This window comes from Salmo salar, chromosome 19, assembly GCF_965601325.2.
Source record: "Salmo salar chromosome 19, fSalSal1, whole genome shotgun sequence".
NCBI classification, from domain to species: domain Eukaryota; kingdom Metazoa; phylum Chordata; class Actinopteri; order Salmoniformes; family Salmonidae; genus Salmo; species Salmo salar.
Genome location: NC_138309.1, coordinates 68,778,722 through 68,796,465, shown reverse-complemented (window position 1 = coordinate 68,796,465; position 17,744 = coordinate 68,778,722). Strand labels below are relative to the sequence as shown.

The 17,744-nt window shown below is 41.7% G+C and overlaps 1 protein-coding gene across 8 annotated transcripts in view; it reads left to right on the top strand.

Annotated features, from left to right (window-relative positions):
* The window catches only part of eif3c (eukaryotic translation initiation factor 3, subunit C), a 69,778-nt gene that overhangs the window by 12,015 nt on the left and 40,019 nt on the right, over window positions 1–17,744 (top strand). For all 8 annotated transcript variants that reach the window (XM_014159288.3, XM_014159285.3, XM_014159283.3 and 5 more), the window contains exons 5-11: window positions 90–215; window positions 2,431–2,482; window positions 2,862–2,974; window positions 14,540–14,664; window positions 15,075–15,237; window positions 17,004–17,095; window positions 17,448–17,589. In XM_014159288.3, the coding sequence (XP_014014763.3) occupies window positions 90–215; window positions 2,431–2,482; window positions 2,862–2,974; window positions 14,540–14,664; window positions 15,075–15,237; window positions 17,004–17,095; window positions 17,448–17,589 (813 nt within the window). The remainder of the gene's footprint in view (window positions 1–89; window positions 216–2,430; window positions 2,483–2,861; window positions 2,975–14,539; window positions 14,665–15,074; window positions 15,238–17,003; window positions 17,096–17,447; window positions 17,590–17,744) is intronic.

The following is a 17,744-nucleotide window of genomic DNA, read 5'->3' as shown; positions in this document are numbered from 1 at the left end:
GTAAACATTCACAGTTTACACTGTTTCTATTAAGACACACACTCCTACCACTATGCCTAAGCACGATGATGGTTAATGTTTCCCTACAGCTTTGGGAGGACAAAGAAGGCAAGAAGAAGATGAACAAGAACAACGCCAAAGCACTCAGCACCCTGCGGCAGAAGATCCGCAAGTACAACAGGGACTACGAGACGGAGATCGCCAGCTATAAGGAGGTGAGGCTTTTCGCTATGACAACACATGATGGTAGATTCTTAGTCATGTTTTATTTTTTTAGCAAATAACACTTACTAATAAGGAACGCACATATAAAGCTACATTAAATAATCCAAATATGCGTTTTCTTTTGGCAACATTTTTGTAACCTTTTGGAGTCAATCACACGGGGAACGTGGAAATCGAATGCATGGGAGTGAATGAGAGAAGACGGACCGCGAGCTTCAACGGTGTCACGAGCATATAGTGTGTCAAATTAGGAAGCAAGTCTAATGTTCTTGCGTCTATGCGGAGCATTGCTGGTCAAATTTCCTGATAAATTGTGGTGATGGGGGGGGGGGGAGAGAGAGAATCAATAGTTATTTATCGCAATATTATTTAGAAAAATATTATATCGGTACTTTGACTCCAAGTATCGATAAATTAATGAAATGCTAGCATTAGTCGGCTGTATCTGCACCAAAACTCGGGTATATTTGATCCTATACCTTGTTCTCCGTCTTCTTAAATAGTCAGCCACCACGTTTTCAGCACTTTTATATCCATGGCTGATCAAAACTCATTTTCTCTTTCTTGTCTCTGAAGCAGACAAATAGTGAGCAATATGTTTGGAATATCAAATCTAACAAATTGTCAGATTAGACTGTTTTATGCATTGCTACCTCTGTAATTGTAGATAATAGGCAGAATCTACCACACCCCCAAAACCGATAAGTGGAGGTGCTGGAGGCAAAATGCTAAACTGAAAAAGTCTCTACACACTTCCAGTCTGGTTTTACTATTGTCTACATTGTAGAATAATAGTGAAGACATCAGAGCTATGAAATAACACATATGGAATCATGTAGTAACCAAAAAAGTGTTAAACAAATATTTTATATTTGAGATTCTTCAAAGTAGCCACTCTTTGCCTTAACTGCCAAGAGTGTGCAAAGCTGGTTTATTTGTGTGCTGAAAAAGCTCTGTTGGCATTTCTTCAAGGTGTTTCAATGCATTCTATTTGAATATCAAGTGCTGACAACATACAGAAGAGCTGTGTGCCACAGATTTTCTTCTACTTGTGTAGTAGTACAGTCTAATCTAAATTACTCCACTCTGAGCCATCCCAGAATCAGGTTTCATTTTATTAACAAGATAAATATAAACTACTGGTTCACAGTGCACACAGAACTGAGTCTGCATCCAAGAATCCTCATCCTTGCAGCCATGTTGCCGAATGCATTCTGACTCTCCGACAACGAGAGTGGTAGTTCCAGGTACACCCAGGTTTATTGACCTGGACACCTGTGAATGCGAGGTAACGAGAATATATGTCATATATGGTAAACACAAAAAACACCATACCGTTTTTCAGGAACCATATTCCAAAAGCCTTGATAAAATGGCACCTATCATATAGTGGTGCATACATGTATGCAGTAACAAGGGAAATTAGAAACAGAAGTGAAATTGATTCAAACATTCTATCAACATGCCTGGATAAGGGTGCATGAGGTTCTCCATGTAAGGGGAAAGCTGCCTCTCCCAGGAAACCATGAGGACTTGGCATTGTGGTACCTTGTAGGACTGCTGGTGGTGGTAAATCGAGGGTCTTCTGCAGCAGTTTGGACTAAAGAACTCTTGGCCGTATGCCCCTACATCCACCATTGTGAACCTGTACCAGGCATCTTCTGTCTCCGTATCTCGCCTATTATATGTGTTGCTTGGTAAATCAAATCTAGTAGATCCCGGGAAATTCGCATCAATAAAATGTTCATGCCAGTCAAGTGTCTCTGTACACGATTTTATTCTCTGCGTGTATTCTCTTCACTTGTTTGGCCGTAGATGGCTATTAACAGCTTATCGCCCTCTACTGTCCCAAGGTTATATTTTCCGCTTTCCCCTTACTTGTTTTTCAAGCGAATATCTTACGGCGCATTCGAGCACACTTGTTCGGTTCAGCTAGCCGACTTCGTCTAGCCAACAGCCGAACTGTAGCATGCTGACACCTTTACTCCAAAAGACTCACAGCTGTAATCACAGCCAAAGGTGCTTCTACAAAGTATTGACTCTGGTGTGAATACTTATGTAAATCAGAATTCACTTCGTTGTATGACGTCCCCCGTGTGTTTTCGGCTTAATACATCTTTCCCAAGACACTCTGAGCCAGCGTGAGATGCTTAGTTCCTACTAATGGCTTCGTGGTATAATAGCAATCTTTTCTCTCTCTTTCAGAACCCAATGCTCTCTGCGGATGAGGAGGATGAGAAGGATGAGGTTGAATCAGGTGAGTTTCTTACCATGCCTTTTCATTACACCTCGATCTATGTCTACAGTAAATGCCATTAATGAAAGACTCAAACGTCTGCTTTGGTAATTTGGGTGATAGCTCATAGTAAAGAAAGTAGCCTTGCCGAGCCAATAGGGCAGGAGCCTCCCTCCTGTTTCGATAAAGAGGCAGCTTGATGTACAAGTAAACCCCCTGGACAGGAGGCTAGTCTATTGCAGGGACTTACCCCAGAGACGCATCGGGTCCCATTTTTCTTTGGGGATTGACTCTCCACCATTACAATCTCAGGATGACATTGATGCATTCATTCTATTGACTAGCCACTGTTTTAACTGCTGTTTCTTTTAGAATCACCCATCTTCCTTGTTGTCTGTAGGGGTGTCGTCAGATAGTGATGACGAGCCGGGAGACGCCAAGAGCTTCCTGAAGAAGAAACCGGCCGCCGAAGCACTGCCGCCGGACAGCAGCAAGTTCCTGAAGGGAGCAGCGGTAAGATGGAGGACACGCTCAGTGGCTCTGTTGTAGTGCACAGTTAACTCACTCGACAATTCTACAAGAATACGTTTAGTAAGCCAGAAATGTGACACTTTATCTATTTTTGTCAAGCCTTCTACCACCGACAGTCAATTTCATGGTCTACCATCACTTTAAAGGGGCAGTGCAGTCTAAAACATGATTTTCATAATTTATGATATTTCCACAATGGGGGAAATAACACTGACATTTTGAATATGATAATGCCCTTTTTGTGTAAAAGTTATTCTTATTTTTTTACGTCTCGAATTTCATCCTCTTCAAGTGGAATTGAACTTTTGGCCCACCGCTTAACGACACAAGGCGAGCTGATTATAATAGACCAATGACCATATCCTCCTACTTCTGCCAGTCCCACCCGGTCAAATTGGTAGTCCTTATTGTTGACATGCATAGGAGATGTAGCTAGTTATGCACGGCAAAAAACAAGGGTTTGTGCAGTAGCTAGCTGCAATGCAGCAAGTATTTCTTTGCACTGTCTTCCATCAGAGCAATCACTTCGTCTGATTTGGCTTTGATTTTATTTCACTCACTCAAGTGCCATAGAAATTAAGCTTGAACCTGAGCATATGCACCGCACACTTCAAGGTAGCTAGCCAGTGGATTTGCAGCTTTCATCCTCCATAAAGGGGCTGTCCCATAGCTACATCTTGCATCCGGAAGTGGCAGCAAGCATTCAAGAAGTCTATTATTCTATCTAGCTATTATCCTTCAATATGACGGTCTTGATATTGTGGCTCTGCTGCTAACGAGCTAACGTTAGCTAGCTAGCCACTAGCCTCGACCACAACGTGGATAACTAGCTAGCTACTTACCTGATGTGACATTTGTATTTACATGAGTACCTTTAGCTAGCTACATAAAAAGTAATGTCAGAATTGCTTTCTGTAAGTAGGCAGATGTTGCATCCAACAAACTATACTTTAAAAAAACATGAACGCAAAAATGTTAATTATTTTACTGAGTTACAGTTCATATAAAAATAAATGAATTAGGCCCTAATCTATGGATTTAAAATGACTTGGAATACAGATATTCATCTGTTGGTCACAGGCGTGGATCAGAAAACCAGTCAGAATCTGGTGTGACCACAATTTGCCTCATGCAGCGCAACACATCTCCTTTGCATAGAGTTGATCGGGTAGTTGATTCTGGCCTGTGGAGTGTTGTCCCACTTCAATGGCTGTGCGAAGTTGCTAGATATTGTTGGGAACACAGTGTCGTACACGTTGATCCAGAGCATCCCAAACATGCTCAATTGGTGACATGTCTAGTGAGTGTGCAGGCCCTGGAAGAACTGGGACATTTTCATCTTCCAAGAATTGTGTACAGATCCTTGCAACGTGGGGCCATGCATTATCATGCTGAAACATGAGGTGATGGCGCGGATGAAAGGCACGACAATGGGCCTCAGGATCTTGTCACGGGAGCGTTGTGCATCAAATTGCCATCGATAAAATGCAATTGTCCATCGCTTATGCCTTCCAATACCATAACCCCAACGGCGCCATGGGGCAATCTGTTCACAACGTTGATATCAGCAGACCGCTCACCCACTCAACGCCATACACGTGATCTGCGCTTGTGAGGCCGCAGAGCCATTCTGGGATTTAGCTAGCTAACGTTAGCTAGTAAGTAGCTAGTTTCGACCGCAATTAGCTAGGATACTGACATGACATTTAGCTATATTTGTGATTCTGACATTGCTTTGTTATGTACAGGTACCTAGGTAAATGCATGTCACGTCAAATTCGAAAATACGCTGAAGGTAGCTTACTGGATCCCCAATCTAGGGATAGTGTAGGCTGACAGTTTATGCTGTAAAGTTTACATTGTGGGAGGCAAAAGAAGCTCTGCATAAAATATTAATGCATCGCTAAGTTCATAGAACCGTGGTTACGTGCGTAACTTCCGATAGCCCCTAAATGCGGTTGTGATAAACAGTGCTCTACGTTTTTCTCCTGCAATGTGTTTTTCTCCTGCAACTTCTGTACAGTTGGAGCTATAAGCTATTATGATCCCATTTCTGAAAGCTAAGATTCTCAGAAACCCATCTGTTTCCCTTTACAACGCTCACACGCTGCACAGGACTCGTTAGTTGTGCTGAGCAATTCACATATTTTTTTAACAACTAATTTACCAAACTCTACCTGAAAATACATGATATAAGTGATTGATAGTTGGTATTCAACAGTCAAAAGTATGTCTTGTTTACTTTGAGGAACTACTAAAATAGTGATTTTGTCAGACAGCATAGGCAGCAGCTCTATAGAGATCTTGGAATGAAATAATAGTCATCAAATAGGCCTAAAACAAATGTACTATACACAACTGAAATATATTTTTGTGATTTTGAATAAATGGTCGTTCATAAGCAGTAATTGGCAGTCACCACCATCATAGGACTTATTCATTTTTATTCTGTTACAGAATTTGTTCTTAACTGACTTGTCTAGTTAAATAAAATGCAAATAAAAATTACAGCATTCAACCCACAGTGCATTTAATGTCTAAAAAAATTTCTTTAAAACTGTGATTGATAAAAAAATAAAAAAATGAAACCGAACTGACCTCAAAGCTCTAATCGCTCAGCCCTACTCGCTAGACCAGAGCATAATCAGACTAAGGGGAAAAAGCAACATCTTTTCTACACTCATACACAGGTATTGCCTTGTGATCTTCCGATCACTTCTCAGTACCTTTTTGAATCATTTCAGCCACTTCAAATACACTTCCTTCAGATTTGAGATACTGTCAAACTGATTTTGTAATAAACTGTCATAACCCCAAATAAAATGTTTTACTTTGGCTGTGATTGGGTTACCAATTAGCAATAACAATTTTTATGCCACCGCATTCTATAGTCAAAAGGTAAGTGTGCAGTGAATATTCTGTTTCAGTCTAGCACATTTTGGTATGGATATGAAAGTGATTCAATGTGTTGCATCTCATATTTTGGCTTGGTTCCCTGGGCATCCCGGAACTCCTGGTGGATGCGAAGGTCTAGGCACTCTGTTCTTACAGCCCTGATAGCCCCAGCACTAACTGACTAAGCTCCTTTATAGGCCAGGTGCCTGTAATGACTACTAATGTCTTCTATTAATCATACAGCCAATCACAGAGACGAGTAGCCCCTGTTCAGTAATAATTCCCGCTTAGTCTTTCAAAGGGCATGGTTTAGCCACAAGTTATATTGCACATTTCTGTCAATTTTGCTGCCAACTAACCGGCTCTCGGTTAACAAACGGTTACATGTGTTCCAAATAGATTAAAATAACATAACTAGGGCTGTTGCTGTGACTGTATTACCGCCACACTGGCAGTCACGAGTCATGAAGGCAGTCAAATTTGGGCTCCCGAGTGGTGCAGCTGTCTAAGGCACTGCATCTGTGCTAGAGGCGTCACTACAGACAATTGCTCGATTCCAGGTTGTATCACAACCGGCCGTGATTGGGAGTCCCATAGGGCGGCGCACAATTGGCCCAGCGTCATCCGGGTTAGGGTTTTGCCGGGGTAGGCCGTCATTGTAAATAAGAATTTGCCTAGTTAAATAAAATAAAATCCATGTGACCGTTTAGTCACAGTAATTAGACTTCGCCAAGCTCTGATGCTGCTGATGGTCAATAGTAGCCTACCAAACTGCAGCACTCTATTGTCCCTCTAATTGCTCTGAAATCAATGCAAATGTAATCGCAAATCTAATCAAAACAATTAATGGAAGCCCATGAGCTCGTGTTGCGCAACATTTTTACACTGCCCTATCAAGCAAAAAGGCGGTAACTGCTCATTTGGTTGAAAATTAGTTGTCATTTTTTTTCTACAATAAATACATGCTTAATCAGGTGGACAAGTATCCTACCTCTGTGATTGGAGAAAACGGGGGTCATGTTAAAAGTAACAGCATAAAGTTACTGTGAAACCAAGGTAAATGAAAGCCATTTTTCTCAATCCAACGCTATGAGCAGTTACTGCCTTTTTGCTTGGTAGGGCAGTATAGGCTATGCAATTGCGCAAGAGTGATGGCCTCTATTAAAACGAAGATCCCATCAGCAATCTCTAGGCTAGGCCTACTATTTATTTCTCAACTTTCCTAATATTAAGCACATTGCTTATCTTTACAACAGGAGTATAGCCTACTTGGCTGGCATGAACATGAACCACGGGAAAAGCATCATCCATTTACTATTTAAGTGCATAGATGACGTGTATTTTTCCCCCCGCTGCCCCTGTTTAGAGACAGGTGCATGATAATGGTCCATTCTAAATCAAAACAAATTTCACACCTATTATTTAGTATGTGTAAAGATAAGATTAAATCAAGAGTAGTCTGGTGACAATATTAGCCAATTATACAAATTGATTTGAAAATATATTTGTCACATGTGCCGAATACAACCAGTGTAGACCTTACAGTGAAATGCTTAACCAACAATGCAGTTTTAAGAAAAATACCTTTAATAAAAGTAACAAATAATTAAAGAGCAGCAGTAAAATAACAATAGCGAGGCTATATACAGGGGGTGCCGGTTAGTCGGGGTAATTGAGGTAATATGTACATGTAGGTAGAGTTATTAAAGTGACTATGCATAGATAATAACAGAGTAGCAGCATAAAAGGGGGGAGGGGTCAATGCAAATAGTCTGGGTAGCCATTTGATTAGATGTTCAGGCGTCTTACGGCTTGTGGAAGCTATTTTAGAAGCCTCTTGTATCTAGGCTTGGCGCTCTGGTACCGCTTGCTGTGCGGTAGCAGAGAGAACAGTCTATGACTAGGGTGGCTGGAGTCTTTGACAATTTTTAGGGCCTTCCTCTGACTCCGCCTGGTATACAGGTCCTAGATGTCAGGAAGCTTGGCCCCTGTGATGTACTGGGCTGTACGCACTACCCTCTGTAGTGTCTTGCGGTCGTAGGCCGAGCAGTTGCCATACCAGGGAGTGATAGAACCAGTCAGGATGCTCTCGATGGTGCAGCTGTAGAAGCTTTTGAGGATCTGAGGACCCCTGCCAAATCTTCTCATTCTCCTGAGGGGGAATAGGTTTTGTTGTGCTTTCTTCACAACTGTCTTGGTGTGCTTGGACCATGTTAGTTTGTTGGTGATGTGGACACCAAGGAACTTGACGCTCTCAACCTGCTCCACTGCAGCCCCGTCAATGAGAATGGGGGTGTGCTCGGTCCTCCTTTTCCTGTAGTCCACAATCATCTCATTTGTCTTGATCACGTTGAGGGGGAGGTTGTTGTCCTTGCACCACACAGTCAGGTCTCTGACCTCCTCCCTATAGGCTGTCTTGTCGGTGGTCAGGCCTACCACTGTTGTCATCGGCAAACTTAATGATTGTGTTGGAGTCGTGCCTGGCCGTGCAGTCATGAGTGAACAAGGAGTACAGGAAGGGACTGAGCACGCACCCCTGAGGGGCCCCTGTGTTGAGGATCAACGTGGCGGATGTGTTTCCAACCCTTACCACGTTGGGGCGGCCCGTCAGGACAGTCCAGGATCCAGTTGCAGAGGGAGGTGTTTATTCCCAGGGTCATTAGCTTAGTGATGAGCTTTGAGGGCACTGTGGTGTTGAACGCTGAGCTCTAGTCAATGAATAGCATTCTCACATAGGTGTTCCTTTTGTCCAGATGTGAAAGGGCAGTGTGGAGTGCAATAGAGATTGCATCATCTGTGGATCTGTTAGGGCGGTATGCAAATTGGAGTGGGTCTAGGGTTTCTGGGATAATGGTGTTGATGTGAGCCAGCCTTTCAAAGCACTTCATGGCTACAGACGTGAGTGCTACGGGTCAGTAGTCATTTAGGCAGGTTACCTTAGTGTTCTTGGGCACAGGGACTATGGTGGTCTGCTTGAAACAAGTTGGTATTACAGACTCAGACAGGGAGATGTTGAAAATGTCAGTGAAGACACTTGCCAGTTGGTCAGCGCATGCTCGGAGTACACGTCCTGGTAATCCGTCTGGCCTTGTGAATGTTGACCTGTTTTACGGTCTTACTCAGATCGGCTGCGGAGAGTGGGATCACACAGTCGTCTAACAGCTGTTGCTCTCATGCATGTTTCAGTGTTACTTTCCTCGCAGAGAGCAAAGTGATTTTAGCTCGTCTGGTTGGCTTGTGTCACTTGGCAGCTCTCGGCTGAGCTTCCCTTTTGTAGTCTAATAGTTTGCTAGCTCTGCCACGTTTGCCGAGCGTCGGAGCTGGTTGGGATATGTACGTACAGTCACTGTGGGGCTGACGTCATTGATGCACTTATTGATGAAGCCAGTGACTGATGTGGTGTACTCCTCAATGCTATCGGAAGAATCCCGCAACATATTCCAGTCTGTGCTAGCAAAGCAGTCCTGTAGTTTAGCATCTGCTTCATCTGACCACTTTTTTTTACAGACTGAGTCACTGGTGCTTCCTGCTTTAATTTTTGCTTGTAAGTGTTACGCCCCTGAAAAAGGGGAGAAATAATCACGAGAGTGATACGGTATTGTTTCCTCACTGAGAACTTTTACTGCAATGATTTTACAAAAGTAACACATTTTACCAAAGTAACACATTTTACAAAACAACAGATCTACAGGAAAGAGCTAGTGTTGTAGGGTACAAGGCTTATTCAAGTCACAACAGTATACACTGTAATTCACTGAAACATACACTCATTTCAATATAACTGTCAAGCACAAAGCTTTAACGCAGTAAACCATAACTTAATTTATCAACAGTCAATAAAGTGTTTGAAAAACCATTACACAAATAACACCGCAAAATATCTTATTAACGACGCACATGTTCATTCACGATCGACATAAAATGGCAGCTACTCTCAGTACAAAGCTAGCCTTAGCTGCAACCGAGCAGGGCTCATATTACTCTGCAAACGTAACTCTAACTTCCTCAAGATGTTACTAAGACACACCTTAAACACTCTTGACATGTTAGCGAGTTATTACATTTAAATGACTCTGTTTTATCATCAATAACGTACCTGAAAAAGGGGAGAAATAATCACGAGTGATACGGTATTGTTTCCTCACTGAGAACCTTTACTGCAATAAGGAAAAGACCGCGATTTCCCCGCGAACTTGGGTGGAGACCAGAGCAATCGATCTCAGGCTCATCAGCATTTAGTAGATCACAGATTAACACTTTTCCCCTTCAATTAGGCACCACAAAATAAAGTAATCAATATAACATTTACACATTCCTTTTACAATTCTTACCCTTTGTACACTTGATGGATTTTAACTTTTTAACACAATTATATGAATGTTATCAATCTCTATCAACTAATACAGAATGCATGATCTTTTTAACCTTAGATGTTTTAAGATCCTCACATACTATGAACTTACTAATACTTTTTAATGTATAACAGGCTATGAGTATTTCCTTTAACCTGTCACATAACCAGGAATCGGGAGGTTCAAATAATGGTCAGTTTTGCCAAATGGAGGGTGAGGGAGAGCTTTGTACGTGTCTCTGTGTGTGGAGTACAGATGGTCTTGATTTTTTTCCCCCTCTGGTTGCACATTTAACATGCTGGTAGAAATTAGCACAAACTGATTTTAAGTTTCCCTGCATTAAAGTCCCCGGCCACTAGGAGCACAGCCTCAGATGAGCGTTTTCCTGTTTAATTATGGCCGTATACAGCTCATTGATAGCGGTCTTAGTGCCAGCAACAGTTTGTGGTGGTAAATAGACAGTTACAAACAATACAGATGAAAACTCTCTAGGTAGATAGTGTGGTCTACAGCTTATCATGAGATACTCTACCTCATGCGAGCAAAACCTTGAGACTTCCTTTGATATCGTGCTCCAGCTGTTGTTTACAAACATAAATAAACTGCCACCCCTTGTCTTACCAGAGGCTGCTGTTCTATCCTGCCGGTACAGTGTATAACCCACCAGCTGTATGTTATTCATGTCATCGTTCAGCCACGACTCTGTGAAGCGTAAGATTTTCATTTTTAATGTCCCATTGGTAGGATATATATGCTTTTAGTTCGTCCGTTTTATTATCCAGCGATTGTACGTTGGCCAATAGTATCGATGGCAAAGTCAGATTAGCTACTCATCGCCTGATCCTCACAAGGCAACCCGATCTCCTTCCACGAAACCTCTGTCTCTTTCTCCTGCGAATTACGGGGATGAGGGCCTGTTCGGGTGTTTGGAGTAAATCCCTCTCGTCCAACTCATTAAAGAAAAATGATTAGTCCAATTCAAGGTGAGTATAATAAAAGCATTACATGCATAATTGCATTTGCTGTCACTTTTGATAATGTTATTTTCTGCTAATGGAATATTTGTTTATAGCCTACTGCCATGTGCACATTGCTGCTTTTATAATGTGAAGAAATTGCCTAATAGTTTATCAACATTTAAAGCTGAACGTTCTGATCTGTTGCGTCAGCCACATGTTGCATCAGCCACTGTCCCAGACTGTTTGGAATATTTATTTCTCGCACAGAATAGAATAGGTCAACTTTTGTACTATGGGGGATAGTTGATTGACATAGGCTAGTGCTTTTGCTGTTTGTTAGGCCTACTAATCTTGTTGGCTGACCAAAAGTAAATGTGCACAGTTATTCCAATATCTTCAGAATGCACCTCAGAATTGGATAAGGACATGCGCTGTTGCATCCCCGAAATGTCTGTCTTCACTTGTAGCCTCTGAGAGACCCAAACACTTGATGGAGAGCCATGTGAGTGAGAGGTGCTTCGGAGCACGCAGCGCTCAGGAAAAAGGGCATAACACAGCACTCCAGGCCAAGGGCACAACGGCCACTGGCCACAAAAGGATTTTTGTTTTAGGGTGCATTACTGCCACACAATTCGAGGCATTTTCAAGTGCTTGTCAATTTGTTAATGAGACTATTGGCGTGTGTACAGCCTGCGCAAAAAAACAAAGCAGAGGTCATGCCTTTCAAGCGACTTTTTTCAAATTGTCAGAGTCGCATCATGCAGCCTTACAATGTATTCAAAATCAAAACATATAGCCCAATGTTTGTAGAGCACACTGTTCTATACATCAATAAATCAAAATGAAGCATATAGTACTACCTATTTCTTTGTTAACCGCTCGACACAGAATAGCCGCATGTGCACACTCCCTCAAATCATTGAGAAAATATCCTTTCTATTTTATTCAGCTTTGTTCAATTGTATTCTTCATACTATAAAATAATGCCATGGAATTCTAAGCAAATCTTGTCTGCTAAATGAACTAGTGTAGCCCACAGCCATTTGGCTATTGTTCTTCTGTAATAGACTATATTTTCTTCATATCATGCTTCTTTAAACCTGTCTAAATTAATGGATTTATTGTGAAGGTGTAGGCTATTTTAAATGGATTTTTTAAATGGAGATGTTCGACGTCTGCATCAGTGGCTTGTAGGCTATGTGTGGAAGCCAGGAGATGCTAAATGTTTATGCTAATTAACGGTCAATTACCGTGAGAACGACAGTTTATTTGCTTGACAATAACCGGCTGACTAAATTTCGTGACGGCCACAGCCCTCCCGGCCCCCGTCCCCGCAGGAGGCCTTTTTGGTAGGCCGTCATTATAAATAAGAATTTGTCCATAACTAACTGACTTGCCTAGTTAAATAAAGGTTACATTTTTAAAAAAGCCCTAAACGTGACCAACAGATAATATTATGCGTGCATACAAGGAACTGACATTGAAACATGCAACAGTAGCAAGCCAATCCTCTCACAGCCCCCCAAAAAAGGCTATGTTATTGAACATACTTCTCTAATGAAGCAACCAATATAAAACAATTTCAAACATTTTCCAAAATGCTATTCCTGGGAAAATACCATTCTAAATAGCGCACCTGATGCGTGTGGTTCCATATGTGACAGAGCTGAAAATCTCCAACATAGAAAGAGGGGGAGTCTAAAGATGCAACAACTAAGATGGGTTGCTAATATGACTAGGATTGTGCCTTTCGCTTCTGGATAGTGAAAGAAAGTTGATATGAAAACCAATAGAACAGGAGAGAAATGCTATTTTAATGGCAAATTAGGAAGTTTTTATAAAATTGCCTCTACGTTTCTATGGTTTGATTTTGGCTAGGCTGGCTACTTTGAAGCAAGGTAAGACATGCCTCATAATATAAAGTAAAATGTCCAGGTTTCATACAATTTGAATTATGTTTTTAAAATGCATACTTCCTCCAGTTGCTAGGTGGTGGGTGACGCTCTCATAGTGTTGCCTATTGTATTGCCCATGACTGGGTTCAATTAATAAAAATAGTAGCAATATCATGCTGAGATCCTCCTCTTGTTAATTGTGGCCATCAAAACTGTTTTTAACATGCGATTGCATTTAGAATTGTTGCGCAATGACTGTGCTTACACGTTTCACTCCAGCAGCATCCAGCTGTTTGAGAGCTGCGTTGTCCAACTGGTGATATTATTCTGCTCATAGCCTACTGTGCTCTGTAGCATATCCTGTGTGTGTTTGATAAATAAGCTGTATGACGAACTAACGAATATACACGCATCAATTGAATTCCACTCCATTTTGCTAATTCACCTATTGTCCGATAAGCATGAATGGTCAAATGTATTTTTTTGCCGCTAACCGGTTAACATCCCTAATATAGACCCAAGATTGTTCTGCTATGGGGGCAAAAGTTCTATTTTACTTTTTCCAGAGAGCATAGTAGTTGAACTATGACCTATAACTGATTTTTAGTCGGAATTGTCAATGGGTAGGGGCTATGGGTCTATCTGTGATTCACTGTATGACTACTTGAAAACACATTTGTAGTGTGTGTAGGGGCAGTGGTCAACAACCATCCTCCTGGAGATCTATTCTCCGGTAGATTTTCACCCAACCATCACAAATCACAACAGATTCTGCCAAACAAGTTGTTGTTGAGAAGCTAAGTGTAATTGTGTGTTTGCAATACTAACTCTTCCGCCTTTCCTGTCATGGGATGAGTTTATAGTAATGTCAGTGTTCGAGCAAGCTGGTGAGGACAATGTAAATAAAACCACAACTTTTCTACTTCATGCCATCATGACAACTCTGCTGCTGCTCTACATTTTAGACCTATCTGATTATGTTTAGCTAACACCCTCTTACTTTCTCCATGATCTGTTTTCCTCTCACAGGAACACCTTCCAGAGCTTGAGCACATGTAAAACAATAACTGGAAAAGATACTTGCATGCTATGATCTAGACTTTCTTTATAACCTTGTTTACGATCTGGTCCTGCATCTTCTGGCGACCTACTGCATCTTCTGATGACCTATTGAAAACCGTGCAACAATGATACTGCAAATTAAGATGCATGATGTATGCCTTTTTTTAGTTTTGATGACAAAATTAATCCTATATGCTTGTCGAAGTTCGTCGCTTTCTGGGTCCAACTGAAAGTGAAATAAATTATTACAAATATATTTTGGTGGTGTTTTCAATAAATTAATAGTGATTGATTAGATATACAGGGATGATTTAAAAATTATATTAAGACTGCATGGGGGCTTTAATCTAACTCGTATGTAATAACAGTATATGTCTTCAACAGGATGAGGAGTCTTCCAGCAGCAGTCATGTGGATGACGAAGACTGGGACTCAGACACCGCGGAAAGCGGCAGTGGTAGCGAAGACGAAGAGGGCAATGACGCCATTGCCAAAATCTTCCTCAAGAAGTCAGTCCCTGTCCTTTGTACCTTGTGCGTTAGGATGGAATTATTGTGGATTGAGTCAATATCACTGCCTCTGTAACCAAACATTCCTCGAAGTCTAAACATCCTGCCCTTGACTTTCATTCGCTATATCTCACTCTGTATGTTAAACGATACTCTAGGGCAGTGCTCGGCAACAGACAGCCTGCGAGACAAATTTGGCCCCAAAGCGATTTTATTTGGCCCCTCAATATTTTCTTAGTTAATAAAAAAATTATATAATGTCCCGGCCCCGCAACCTGCTGCGCCTGAAAAAATTGTCTGACGACTGAATCTAGTTGCCTACCCCCTGCTTTAGAAACTCGTCTCTGACATCAGATCAGTTTTACACACTGACCAAAATGTATTCACAACACCTCATTCTGTCTTGCCAGGTCTGGTAGTGAGGTCGAGCGACACACCAGTGAGAAGAAAAAGGAGGATAGGAAGAAGAGACACAAGCGGAAGGAGCGTGTGGAGGAAGAGGCAGAGGAAGAGGCCCAAGAGGAGGACGAAGGAGAATGGGAGAAGGTGAAGGGAGGAGTGCCCCTCGTTAAGGTGGGTAATCAAGTCATGGCACTCCACTTATCTGTATGTATAGTTGGTGTTCATTAACCACCAAATGTAAGAATTGACAAACGGAGAGGGACCACCTGAGCTTTACTAATAAGAAACACTAATTTTTTTGTTTTCCATTGCAAAACCTTTTAAAGCATTTTCTCTCTAGTCCCCAAATGAACACGACCCAATGGTCCTATATGGTCATAACGCGTCTCAGAGTAGAAGTGCTGCTAATCTAGGATTGTTTCTGCCTTTTAGATTGTAATGACCTGATCCTAGATCAGCACTGCTACTCTGAAATGCTTTGAGTACAGAGCCAAACCTGCCAGTGAATGTGGATAGTGCTAATTGCTTTTCCCTACAGGAGAAGTTTAAAGGTTAGGTAGCATGAACGTAACCACATTTAACATATGGTTAGTATATGCATCAAAAGTCCCAATGCAAAGTTGCACCTCACTTTTACATTTTTTGTGTTATTACATAAAACCTATCCGAATGTTGAAGTCATGCCAGAAAATGTTTTTGTGGGTTCTGATGTAATATGGAGGACCCGGCAAGCCAGCCTATTCCCTATAATGTAAACTCCAACAGAAATAACTTAGAATTCAACCAAATCGTTTGCACTCAATTACATTTTCAGCCAACTTACAAGCAAATACTTCATGAATTTATTGTTGCAAGCTGATTTGTTGAGGTTGCTAGCCAACCAGCCTGCTAACGTTATGTTAGCACAGAATGCGTCAGCCAGTTGCTTTAAACACCATGGTTACAACTACATTAAAGTAAACCAAGTTTTTGGAAATGCATAACGCCATCTAACCAGTTATCAAACAATGTTGCCGGTATATGCAGTTCTTAGCCAGCCAGCTAAAGTTTGTTATTTTAGCCAGCTAACTAGACTAGCTAGCCAACCACCACGGGCGACATAACTAAATAGTAAGCCAGAAAACAACACCACCTGGTCTAGCACAGGAACCCATAGAACACACACAAAAAAGCCAGCAGATATAAAGTACAGAGAGTGGAGACTGATATACGGCTGACTTGGCTCCCAAAGAATGGCCAAGGAGAGAGGCACTTCAAAGGGAGAGGCCATTTCACCGGCAGAGGGGAGAGTCAGCTAATCCTATAGTGAGGCAAATCTAAAGTAGATTCCAGAGACATTCCAGAGTCGGCATTGGGCTCCAGGCAGATTGAAGTTATCACAACAGCACAGTCAGTCAGCTACTGTAGTGCGTTAGTACTAAGCTAAGGTTGAAAAACTCAAAACACGTCAAAGTTGACCAAATAAATTGTAGGACGAAAAACGAAGAACATACGAGGTACTAAACAATTAGAGCAGGCAGAAATAATTTTCCACTTTCCTTTTGCACCAGAGGCAAGCCTGCCGGTGCAGAAGTCAGAGCTGCTTAAAGCAGGCGAGCAGGATCATATGCCCCCCAGGTGTGGGGAATTTGATTGGCTGTTTACATCACACCACCTCGTGATTGGTAAATTGTAGCTCATCATTGCCAGCTGTCTGTCTGCATGGCTAGTGGCTAACATTAGCCAGCTTAAGCTAGCTAACGCGGAGTAGATTCTCCATATGACTTTGAGAAAATAGTTAATTGTGGTTATACAGAAATAAGTGAATAAATATGTTAAAAAAAACACAACTGTTTGTATTTATAGCTAACCAGATTGTACCTGCAACTAAGTTACTAAGTCTTTGACCACACTGTGTTACTTTAGTGAGTAAAAACTCATGCTTCCTACCTTTTAAGATGTTTGCCAAGGGAACAGAAATCAACACAACAGTTGTGGTAAAGAAACTCAACGAGATTCTGCAGGCCCGTGGAAAGAAGGGAACAGACAGGTACGACTTATTTGACTACATTGACATAAATGCTCTGTCCCAGAATGTGCCCCTAGTCGATGGCCCTTTGTAGATCTGAAAACAATGGTGAAGTAAGCAATATGGTATTGGTTGTACCTAAGGCTATGCAAAGTTTTTTTTGCCTTTCACAGATATAGCACTTTCATGTCTACAAGGGGACATCCAGGTAGGGTTTTGGGGTTTCTTTTGCGACCAGATAAAAACGCCATTAGGTAAAAACCGCCATTAGGTAATATGACACCTAAGCCTGAAAAGACCCTGAACTAACTTAACACTGTCCCTACACCTGTTATTCCCTCTACCTCCCTCCTCTACATTCTGCTTTGTTCAGAGCTGCCCAGATCGAGCTTCTCCATGCCCTGGCCAACATCTCCAATGAGAACATTCTGGGCGAGGGCATCCTGGTCAAGATCAAGTTTAACATCATCGCCTCCCTGTACGACTACAACCCCAACCTGGCCGCCTTCATGAAGGTCAGACTCACTGGTGTTAAATTCCAAGTTGTTAAATGCTTATTTGTTAAATTATTAAATGGTTAAATTGCTGAATTTTAAAACGTTCGTAGTCTGAAGGGGTTGAGCCTGAGCGGTCTTAATTCTGCCACCTCTATATGAAATGACAACACATT